The sequence below is a fragment of the Calonectris borealis genome, unplaced genomic scaffold (genome assembly GCF_964195595.1).
Source record: "Calonectris borealis unplaced genomic scaffold, bCalBor7.hap1.2 HAP1_SCAFFOLD_33, whole genome shotgun sequence".
Taxonomy (NCBI): domain Eukaryota; kingdom Metazoa; phylum Chordata; class Aves; order Procellariiformes; family Procellariidae; genus Calonectris; species Calonectris borealis.
The window spans coordinates 44980-56774 of NW_027441449.1; the positions used below are offsets into that span (position 1 = coordinate 44980).

The following is an 11795-nucleotide window of genomic DNA, read 5'->3' on the forward strand; positions in this document are numbered from 1 at the left end:
AAATTAGGGATGGGGAGCAGGACAGAGGGGTGGAGAGACAACAAGGGACGCAAGGATAACAACAGAGAAAGAGGGAGGGAGAGAGGGAAGGAAGGATGAGGAGCAGCACAGCAGGATGGAGAAAGAAAGAGAGGGATGGGGAGCAGGGCAGAGAAATGGAGAAAGAAAATACAGTGATGGGGAGCAGGACAGGGGGCTAGAAAGACAAAAATAAGACAAGAGAGAAGACCGAGGAGCAGAGAGAGAAAGAAAGGTCGAAAGAAAAGGTCAGAGAGGCAGCGAAATCAAGAAAAACAGGGACAAGGAGCCCTGCCGAGAGATGAAGCAAGAAAATGTAGGGTCGGTGAACAGGACAGAGGGATAGAGAGACGGGGCGGGGGGAGGAGAGGAAGAACAAAGGAGCGACACAGATGGTGACAGGGCGCAGGACATACAAACAAAGAGAGAAAAAGGACAGGGAACAGGACAAAGGGATTGAGAAATAAAGAGAGGATCAGATCTGTACAAAGAGAGCAAGAAGGGGGAAAAAAAACAGCAATGGGCTAGAGGACAGAGACAGAGGAAGAGAAAAAAGGGCCAGGGAGCAGGACAGAGGAGGAGAGAAAGGAAAAAGGGAGAGCTGGCTGAACGGGGAGGTATAGCAAGAAGCAACTGGACAGGCAGCAGGACAGAGAAAGAAAGGCAGAAAAAACGGGGACACGAAGCAGGACAGAGGAAGAGTGAGAGGAAACAAGGGGCAGGGAGCAGGACAGAGGTGGAGAAAGAAGCATTGGAGCAGAAGGATAGAAAGAGAAAAAAGAAAGACAGCAAGAAGGATGGGGGATAGAGGGGAGAAAGAAGGACAAGGAGCAGGACACTGATTGTCAGAGAAAGACAGGGACAGGGAGCAAGACAAGGTGATACAGAGAGAGAAAAAAGGGACAGGGAGGCAGGACAAAGTGAAAGGCAGCCAAAAATAAGAGACAGGGAGCAGGACAGAGATGGAGGGGAAAAAGCCTACAATGGGCAGCAGGAGACAGGAAAGGAGAAGAAAAAAACTGCACTGGGCTGCAGGACAGAAATGGAGTGAGAAAAAACAGTGACAGGGAGCAGGATAGAGTGACAGAGAACAAAAAAAACAAAGAGGGAACAGGGCAGAGAAATGGGGGGAAAGGCAAGGAGAAGGACAAAGAAACGGGGGGGGGACAGGAAGCAGGACAGGGAGATGGAACAAGAAAGGAAAAAAGGATGGGGAGGCAGAACAAAGGGAAAGAGAAACAAGGACAGGGAGCAGGGCAAAGGGATGGAAGATGAAAAAATAGTGATGGGCTGCAGGATAGAGACGGAGGAATTAAAAAATACACACAGGGGGCATGACAGAATGACAGAGAGAGAAAAAAGGGACAGAGAGTAGAACAGCATTGGAGGAAAAAACCAACTATGATGGGCAGTGGGAGAGAGCAACAGAGAAAGAAAAAATACTGAGGAAGAGAGCAAGGAAAGAATGGAGAGCTAGCTGGACAGGAGGATACAGTAAGAAAGGATGGGAGAGGGCATGGGACAGAGAGAGAAAGACAGAAAAGATAGTGAGAGGAAGCAGGGCAGAGGGACAGCAAGAAAAAAAAGGGACAGGGATCTGCACAGAGATGGAGAAAAAAGCAGCAAAGACAGACGAGAAGAGACAGAAAGAGCAACGGGGAGCAGGGCAGAAAAAGAAAAATCAGGGCAGCAGCGTGATGAGGATGGAGGAAAAAATCTGGGATGGTCAACAGGACAGAGAGGAATATGAATATGGGTAGGGAGTGGGACAAAGGGATATAGCAAGAAACAACAGGACAGAAAGCAAGACAGAGCAACAGACAAGAATAATAACAAGAGAGAGAAAGACAGAGACCATGAGAAGCACAGGGGGTTAGAGAAAGAAAAAGAGGTATTAGGAGCCCTGCAGAGAGATGGAGAACAAAAAAAAAAAAAAGAGGCAGGGAGCAGCACAAAGGGTCAGAGAGAGTAAGAGACAAACAGGAAGAAGGACTGGGACAGTGAGATACACAATGAAAAAAAACAGTGATAGTAAGCAAGACAAAGGGATAGAGAAAGAGATGGAAAGAGAAAGAGAGAGAGGAAGGCAGGGACACGGCGCGGCATGTACAGGCGCGGAGAGGAAAAGAATGCAAGGGAACAGGCCAAAGAAATTGTTGGGGAAAAAAAGACGGATGCAGATCAGGACAAAGAGATGGAAAAGCAATGCAGTGATGCCTACAGGACAGAGACAGAGAATGAAAAAAAAAAAAGGGAGAGGGAGCAGGACACAAAAATAGAGAGAAGAGGAGAGGTACAGGGGAAGAGACAAAAAAGAAAAAAAAACTCACAAGAGCATGTGAAAGAGAGGGGGCCAGGAGAGAGGCAGGGAGGGCCCAGGATGCACAAGAGGGGAGACAGGGCCTCGAGGGCCCGGGACTCACCCTCACCACAGCTCTCGCTCTTGGTGCTGCCAGGAGACTTTGACAGTTCAGACGCTTCTTTCTCCTTCTCTCCTCCCTTCCTCTTCTGCAACTCTGGTCGCTTGGCTGTCCTCCACCTAAGAGAATATATGGGTGTCTCACAGCTCTTACGAGATAAGGCTTCCTAGACAAGTATCCTTGCTCACTCATGCAATGGCTCGTGGCCGTACCGCGCTGTTGGTGATGCATACAAACCCTGCGGTCCGTGTTGGCAGCCTGGCCTGCTGTGCACTACAAAGAAGGATCCTTCCTCAGCCGGAGAGGCAGGCTCTTTCTTGCCTGCAGCAGGAGACAGCTGCCAGCCAGATGGCCTTCGATTTCTTCTTCTTTACGTTTCTATGGCATCTCCAGCTTCAGCCGCGGCAGCTCCTGTCCACAGCCGGTAACACCGCTTTTCAAGGAGCAGCTGGAAGCCCGCAGGAAAACACACGAAACCGGCAACAAAACTAGACCACGTGCCGTGCCGCGGGGGCCGCGGCGGTAGGAAGGACTACACCTCGTCGCACACGCCTAAGAGCAGCCCGGCAGCCGAGTCCGCAAAAACTGCACCTGCCGGCACGCACTGGCAAACACGGCGCAGCCCCCTCCGCGCGGCTCCCCGCGGCGCCGGCTCCGACCCGGCGCGGCCCGTCCGCGCGGCTCCCCGCGGCGCCGGCTCCGACCCGGCGCGGCCCGTCCGCGCGGCTCCCCGCGGCGCCGGCTCCGACCCGGCGCGGCCCGTCCGCGCGGCTCCCCGCGGCGCCGGCTCCGACCCGGCGCGGCCCGTCCGCGCGGCTCCCCGCGGCGCCGGCTCCGACCCGGCGAGGCCCGTCCGCGGCGCCGGCTCCGACCCGGCGCGGCCCCCTCCGCGCGGCTCCCCGCGCGCCGGCTCCGACCCGGCGCGGCCCCTCCGCGCGGCTCCCGGCGGCGCCCGCTCCGACCCGGCGCGGCCCCTCCGCGCGGCTCCCCGCGGCGCCGGCTCCGACCCGGCGCGGCCCGTCCGCGCGGCTCCCCGCGGCGCCGGCTCCGACCCGGCGCGGCCCGTCCGCGCGGCTCCCCGCGGCGCCGGCTCCGACCCGGCGCGGCCCGTCCGCGCGGCTCCCCGCGGCGCCGGCTCCGGCCCGGCGAGGCCCGTCCGCGGCGCCGGCTCCGACCCGGCGCGGCCCCCTCCGCGCGGCTCCCCGCGCGCCGGCTCCGACCCGGCGCGGCCCCTCCGCGCGGCTCCCGGCGGCGCCCGCTCCGACCCGGCGCGGCCCCTCCGCGCGGCTCCCCGCGGCGCCGGCTCCGACCCGGCGCGGCCCCTCCGCGCGGCTCCCCGCGGCGCCGGCTCCGACCCGGCGCGGCCCGTCCGCGCGGCTCCCGGCGGCGCCGGCTCCGACCCGGCGCGGCCCCTCCGCGCGGCTCCCGGCGGCGCCCGCTCCGACCCGGCGCGGCCCCTCCGCGCGGCTCCCCGCGGCGCCGGCTCCGACCCGGCGCGGCCCCCTCCGCGCGGCTCCCGGCGGCGCCGGCTCCGACCCGGCGCGGCCCCCTCCGCGCGGCTCCCCGCGGCGCCGGCTCCGACCCGGCGCGGCCCCCTCCGCGCGGCTCCCCGCGGCGCCGGCTCCGACCCGGCGCGGCCCCCTCCGCGCGGCTCCCCGCGGCGCCGGCTCCGACCCGGCGCGGCCCCCTCCGCGCGGCTCCCCGCGGCGCCGGCTCCGACCCGGCGCGGCCCCCTCCGCGCGGCTCCCGGCGGCGCCCGCTCCGACCCGGCGCGGCCCCTCCGCGCGGCTCCCGGCGGCGCCCGCTCCGACCCGGCGCGGCCCCTCCGCCCGGCTCCCGGCAGCCCGCCGCTCACCTGTGCGGTGCCAACGCTGCAGTACCTGGCTTCGGCTACGAGACGACAGCAGCAGCGAGCACCCGCCGGACAGCGCTTGCCCAGGGGCGGCAGTGGCGCTGCAGTGCTGCACTTTGCATACGTCTGGCGACAGCGGTATTTCCTTACCGAGGAGCAGCAACGAGCGCGTGGGGAAACACCCCGCAGACACCGCAGCAGGGCATTGCTGTTACGGGTAGAGGCTAGCGTGCATCACAGGGACGCTACCGCGCATGCGCGGCTCCCGAACTGCAGTACCGAATTTTGTTCGCTCGGTGGCAGCAGGGAGTGCAGCAAAGCGCGCCACTGCGCATGCGCGGCACTCGCGCCGCAGTACCGAATTTTGGTCGCACGGTGGCAGCAGGGAGCACGGCAAAGCGCGCCACCGCGCACGCGCGAATCCCGAGCTGCAGTACCGAATTTCGGTCGCACGCTGGCAGCAAGGAGCGCGGCAAAGCGCGCCACCGCGCATGCGCGGCTCCAGAGCTTCACTACCGAATTTTGGTCGCATGGTGGCAGCAGCGAGTACGGCAAAGCGCGCCACCGCGCATGCCCGAATCCCGAGCTGCAGTACCGAATTTTGGTCGCACCGTGGCAGCAGGGAGCGCGGCAAAGCGCGCCACCGCGCATCCGCGGCGCCCGAGTTGCAGTACCGAACTTTGGTCGCACGGTGGCAGCAAGGAGCGCGGCAGAGAGCGCCACCGCGCATGCGCGGCGCCCGAGCTGCAGTACCGAATTTTGGTCGCACGGTGGCAGCAAGGAGCGCGGCAGAAAGCTGTGATTTTGCTCCTCTAGCTCTCGTTGTCTTCCTCGGGCTCTGGTTTTCTTCCTCGAGGGCTAGTTTTGTTCCTCGGGCTCTGGTTTTGTTCTTCCAGCTCTGCTTTAGCTCCTCGGGCACTGGTTTGGTTCCAAGGATCTCGTTTTGTTCCTCGGACCCTCCATTTGTTCCTCAGTCTCTGGTTTTGTTCCTCGGGCTCTGGTTCTGTTCCTCGGGCTCTGGTTTTGTTCCTCCAGCTCTGGTTTTTCTACTCGGGCTCTGGTTTTGTTCCTCGGGCTCTGGTTTTTTCCCTCGGGCTCTCGTTTTGTTCCTCAGGCCCTGCTTTTCTTCCTCGGGCCCTGCTTTTCTTCCTCGGGCTCTGGTTTTGTTCCTCAGGCTCTGGTTTTGTTCCTCGGGCTCTGGTTTAGTTCCACAGGCTCTGGTTTTATTCCTCGGGCCCATCTTTTGTTCCTCGGTCCCTGGTTTTCTTCCTCGGGCTCTGGTTTTCTTCCTCGGGCTCTGGTTTTTTCCCTCGGGCTCTCGTTTTGTTCCTCGGGCCCTCCTTTTCTTCCTCGGGCCCTCCTTTTCTTCCTCGGGCCGTGCTTTTCTTCCTCGGGCTCTGGTTTTGTTCCTCGGGCTCTGATTTTGTTCCTTGGGCTCTAGTTTAGTTCCACAGGCTCTGGCCTGTGGGCCCTCCTTTTGTTGTGTGATTAGACCTGGTGTGCTTCATTTGTGGCAAGTCCACCGAGCACCCAGGCCTGAATAAAACAATATCTCTCCTGAGCGTGTGGAATTGGTTCCTTCCACGCCGGGCACGAATCCGCTTTTCGGACAACACCTAGCCCCCAGCACCCGCACCAGCAGCACCAGCAAACCCAGTGCCCAGCACGCAGCAACCTCAGGGCCCAGCACCCAGCCGTGCCCGCCACCCGGACATGCCCAGCACCCAGCAACCCCAGTGCACAACACCCAGCACCCCCAGCGCCCAGAAACCAACACACGCACACACCCAGCACGCCCACCGCCCAAAACCCAGCAGCCCAACATGCCCAGCACACAGCACCACCACCGCCACCACCCCCACTGCCCAGTACCCAGCACCCACACATGCCCAGCACCCAGACATGCCCAGCACACAGCACCACCACCGCCCACCACCCCCACTGCCCAGTACCCAGCACCCACACATGCCCAGCACTCAGACATGCCCAGCAGGCAGCTTCTCTGCTGCCCACCGCCCAGCATCCCGACCGCCCAGCACCCAGACATGCCCAGGCCCCGCCACACAGCACCCACACTGCCCAACACCCAGCACTCACACATACCCGGCACAACCAGGGCCCAGCACACAGCACACGCACATGTCAGGAATCCAGCACCCTCACAGCACAGCACCCAGCAACCCCAGCACAGCCACCCAGCACCGCATATGCCCAGCACCTAGCACCGCATATGCCCAACACCCAGCACCCAGTACCTCCAGTACCCAGCATCCAGCACCAAGACATACCCTGCACTCAGTTATGTATAGTAGCCAGCAATACCAGGGCCCAGCACCCCAGTACCTAGAACCCAACACTGCCACTGCCCAACACCCACCACCCGGACGTGCCCAGCACACAGCACCCCCACTGCCCCACACAGCCAGCGCCCAGTACCCAGCACCCAGACATGGCCAGCACCCAAACATGCCCAGCACTCAACACACCACTGCCCAGATCCCAGCAAACCAGCCCCCAACATCTCCAGTGATCAGCACATAGCACCCGGACATGCCCAGCACCCAGCACCTGCAGCGCTCAGCATCCACCACCCCCAGTGCTCTGTACTCAGCACACCAAACACCTACCATCCAGCACCCCCACACGTCTCACACCCAGCACCCCCAGTGCTCTGTACTCAGCACACCAAACACCCACCATCCAGCACCCCCACCACCCAGCACCCCCAGTGCGCAGTACCCCGCACCCAGACATGCCCAGCACCCGGACATACACAGCACTCAGCACTGTCCTGCTTCCGGCTGGGACAGAGTTAACTTTCTTCCCAGTAGCTTGGGGGGTGTGCTGGCCTTTTGGGTTTGGTGTGAGAGGAGCGTTGATGGCCCCTTAATGCTTTGGCTGTTGCTGGGCGGTGCTTGCACCGGGAGACTTTTGTTCTCTCTTTTCGGCCTCCCACAGGAAGCTCGGGGGGGGGTGGGGGGTGGCGGGGGGGGGGAGCACAGCCGGGGTAGTTGACCTAGCTGGCCAATGGGGTATTCTATAGCATGTGACATCCTGCTCAGTATAAAAAATGGGAGGGGGCGGGGGGGGGAAACGACACCCCCTCCCCCCGCCCCAGTTCATGACACGCGGTCGGCAGTGGTGAGCAGTTGCATTCTGCATTGCCTGCTTTGTATCGTCTGTTGTTGTTGTTGCTCTCATTGTTATTATTACTGTTCTACTTCGTTTTATTTCAGCCATTAAACTGTTTTTATCTCAACCCGGGAGTTTTCCTACTTGTGCCCTCCCGATTCTCTCCCCCATCCCACGGGGTGGGGGGGGGAGGAGAGCCCGCGGCTGCGTGGGGTTTTTTTGCAGGCTGGGGTTAAACCACGACATGCACCCATCATACCCTCCACCCAGCACCCCCAGGGCCCAGCACTCATTCCCAGACATGCGCACAACTTAGCACACCCACCGCCAACACACAGCCCCTGGACATGCCCAGCACCCAGCAGCCCCAGCACCCCCAGCACCCAGCATCCCCAGCACCCAGCAGCAAGAGATACCCTGCACCCGCTTATGCATGGTACCCAGCACTCCCAGGGCCCAGCAACCAGCACCCCGAGTACTTAGCCTCCAGCACCCACACCAGCCAGCACCCAGCAAGGCCAGTACCCAGCAACCTCAGGGCCCAGAACCCAGCAGCCAGCCATTGCCCAGCACACAGACATGCCCAGCACCCAGCAACCCCAGTGCACACAACCCAGAAGCCCCAGCGCCCAGAAACCAACAGCCCCAGTGCCCAGCACTCCCAGGGCTCAGAAACCAACATTCGCATGCACCCAACACTCCAACCACCCAGCACCCGGACATGCCCAGCATGCAGCACCACCAGGGACCACCACCCCCAGCACCACGCACCCAGCACTACCACTGCCCAGCACCTGGACATGCCCAGCACCCAGATGTGCCCAGCAGGCAGCTTCCCTGCTGCCCACCGCCCAGCATCGCGACCGCCCAGCACCCCGACCACCCAGCACCCACACTGCCCAACACCCAGCACCCACACATACCCAGCACAACCAGGGCCCAGCACACACACATGCCAGGTTAAACCATGACATGCACCCATCATACCCTCCACCCAGCACCCCCATTGCCCAGCACTCATTCCCAGACATGCGCACAACCTAGCACACCCACCGCCAACACACAGCCCCTGGACATGCCCAGCCGCCCCAGTGCCCAGCACCCAGTAGCCCCAGCACCAAGCAGCAAGAGATACCCTGCACCTGCTTATGCATAATACCCAGCACTCCCAGGGCCCAGCAACCAGCACTTAGCCCCCAGCACCCACACCAACCAGCACCCAGCAAGGCCGGTGCCCAGCACCCAGCAACCTCAGGGCCCAGAACCCAGCAGCCAGCCATTGCTCAGCACCCAGACATGCCCAGCACCCAGCAACCCCAGTCCACAGAACCCAGCAGCCCCAGTGCCCAGAAACCAACCACCCCAGTGTCCAGCACCCAGTACACCCAGGGCCCAGCAACCAACACCCGCACATGCCCAGCACCCTCACCACCCAGCACACCCAAAGACTATCACGCCCAGCGCCAAGCACCCAGCACCGCCATTGCCTAGCACCGGGACATGCCCAGCACCCAGTACCACCACCACCAGTGCACAGTACCAAGCACCCGGATATGCCCAGCACTGAGACATTCCTACCAGGCAGCTTCCCTGCTCCCCATCGCCCAGGACCTCCAGTGCCCATCACCCAGCACCGGGACATGCCCAGCGCCCACCACACAGCACCCATACTGCCCAACACCCAGCACCCACACATACCCAGCACAACCAGGGCACAGCACACGCACATGCCAGGAATCCAGCACCCTCACAGCACAGCACCCAGCAAACCCAGAGCACACACCTAGCACCGGATATGGCCAGCACCGGATATGGCCAGCACCAAGACATACCCTGCACTCAGTTATGCAAAGTACCAAGCAATGCCAGGGCCCAGCATCCCCAGTACTTAGCACCCAGCACTCCCACCGCCCAATACCCACCACCCGGACGTACCCAGCACCCCCACTGCCCGTGCCCAGCACCCAGACGTGCCCAGCACCCAAACATGCCCAGCGCCCAACACACCAGAAAGCAGCAAACCAGCCCCCACCATCCCCAGTGATCTGCACATAGCACCCAGCACACGCTGCGCTCAGCACCCACCACCCCCAGTGCCCAGAAACCAGCATACCCAATGCCCAGCATCCAGTACCACCACCACCCCAACTGTCCAGTACCCGCACGCGGATATGCCCAGCACCCGAACATACACAGTACCCCTAGGACCCAGCACTCAGAACTCCAGTGCACTGCACTGTCCTGCTTCCGGCTGGGACAGAGTTAACTTTCTTCCCAGTAGCTTGGGGGGGTGTGCTGGCTTTTGGGTTTGGTGTGAGAGGAGCATTGATGGCCCCTTAATGCTTTGACTGTTGCTGGGCGGTGCTTGCACCGGGAGACTTTTGTTCTCTCTTTTCGGCCTCCCACAGGAAGCTCGGGGGGGGGGGTGGGGGGGCGGGGGGATGGGGAGCACAGCCAGCGGAGTTGACCCAGCTGGCCAATGGGGTATTCTATAGCATGTGACATCCTGCTCAGTATAAAAAATGGGAGGGGGCGGGGGAGGGGGCTCTCCCCCCCCCCCGTTCACGACACACGGTCGACAGCGGTGAGCAGTTGCATTGTGCATTGCCTGCTTCATTGTTGTCTGTTGTTGTTGTTGCTCTCATTGTTATTATTACTGTTCTACTTCGTTTTATTTCAATCATTAAACTGTTTTTATCTCAACCCGGGAGCTTTCCTATTTGTGCCCTCCCGATTCTCTCCCCAATCCCACGGGGTGGGGGGGGGAGGTGAGCCAGTGGCTGCGTGGGGTTTATTTGCTGGCTGGGGTTAAACCAACACATGCACCCATCATACCCTCCACCCAGCACTGGCAGGGCCCAGCACTCCCATGGCCCAGCACTGATTCCCACACATGCACACAACCCAGCACACGCACCGCCAATGCACAGCACCTCGACATGCCCAGCAGCCCTGGAGCCCAGCACACAGCACCCAGCAGCCCCAGCACCAGGACATGACAAGAAGCCAGTCCCCGCAGTGCCCAACAACCCACGACTGAGCAACGGAACATGCCTAGCACCAGGCACCACCAATGTGTGAACATCTTTCAGTCTTGCCTGTTAGTTTATGGGAGCCCGAAGAAGGGATCGACTGCTTTGCAGTTGGGCTGTGGTAAGGTTGCTGGTTGGGTGGTAGAGCGAGAGCAGCTCCCTCGGAAAGGCCTGCCACGAAAGGCAAGAGCCAGAAACAGCTTCAATCCTGGTTCTTTCTGTGTTGGAGCGCCCTCTGGTGGGAAGCCGTTTACGAAATGGGCTCGAGAGATGGTAAGGCAAAGGTTGATACTTAGGTTTGAGAATAAGGGAGAGGGGTGGTGGGACCGGGAAGGGTCCCGTGGTGGGTCCATGTGGTGGGTGGCGTTAACTAATGCAGAAGGATCTCGTTATCTACGCAGAACCTCAAACTATCCCTTATCCTCCTCAGAGGCAAGTTCCGAAACGGCCACCCACCTCCTACGGCTCAGGCACAGAAATAGCCAGGAATCAAGGACGATGCTGGCCCTCACGATCTCTTGGCAGCCACTTCTCAGCCCCATCAACACCGTGGCACTGTACCTCTGCTCGCACCTAACAGCGACCTATCCCTTACCCTCATCAGGGCCAAGCTCCGAAGTGGCCACCCACCACATAGAGCTAGGCACTGAAGTAGCAAGGAACCAAGGCGGATGCTGGCCCTCACGGTCTCTTGGGGGCCCCTCCTCAGCCCCACCAACACCGGGGCTCTGTCGCTGTTCTCCCACTTATCCTCGACATATCCCTGACCCTCCCCAGGGCCACCTCTGAAGCGGCCACCCTCCACATGGGGCTTGGCACTGAAGTAGCCAGGAAACAAGGTTGATGCTGGCTCTCACGATCACTTCGCAGCCCCTTCTCAGACGCAACAATGCCGGGGCTCTCTCTCTGTTCTCCCACCTTACCTCAACCTCGCCCAGACCCTCATCAGGGCCAAGCTCCAAAGCGGCCACCCTCCACGTGGAGCTTGGCACTAAGGTAACCAGAAATGCATCTTGATGCTGGCCCCCACCTTCCCTTGGTATCCCCACCAAAACCGGGGCTCTGTCTCTGTTCTCCACCTTATCCTCGACATATCCCTTACCCTCATTGGAGCCAAGCTCCGAAGAGGCCACCCTCAACATGGGGCTCAGGCACTGAGATAGCCAGGAACCAAGGCTGATGGTGGCCCTCACCTTCCATTTGTAATCCCTAGGCAGACCCACCAACACCGTGGCTCTGTGCCTGTTCTCCCACCTATCCTCAACCGAGCCCTGACCCTCATCAGGGCCAAGCTCCGAAGCGACCACTCCGACGTGGGGCTTAGGTACTGAAGTAGCCTGG

General features: G+C 61.0%; 1 protein-coding gene across 1 annotated transcript; it reads right to left on the reverse strand.

Annotated features, from left to right (window-relative positions):
- Nucleotides 1–306: 306 nt before the first annotated feature.
- On the reverse strand, nt 307–4546 carry LOC142076125 (uncharacterized). Its single transcript, XM_075138508.1, has 3 exons — nt 4506–4546; nt 2676–2806; nt 307–2557 (listed from the first exon to the last, which is right to left on the reverse strand). The coding sequence occupies exons 1-3, from the start codon at nt 4544–4546 to the stop codon at nt 864–866; spliced, it is 1866 nt and encodes a 621-aa protein (XP_074994609.1). The 3' UTR covers nt 307–863.
- Between the last annotated feature and the right edge of the window lie 7249 nt (nt 4547–11795).

Bases quoted from the DNA above. Each gene is read 5' to 3' on its own strand.
- LOC142076125 (XM_075138508.1), bottom strand. From the start codon at position 4,546: ATGCGCGGTAGCGTCCCTGTGATGCACGCTAGCCTCTACCC. The intron at 2,807-4,505 runs GTAACAGCAATG...AGAAACGTAAAG, and splicing joins ATGCACGCTAGCCTCTACCC to AAGAAGAAATCGAAGGCCAT. The intron at 2,558-2,675 runs GTTTGTATGCAT...ATATTCTCTTAG, and splicing joins CTGCCAACACGGACCGCAGG to GTGGAGGACAGCCAAGCGAC.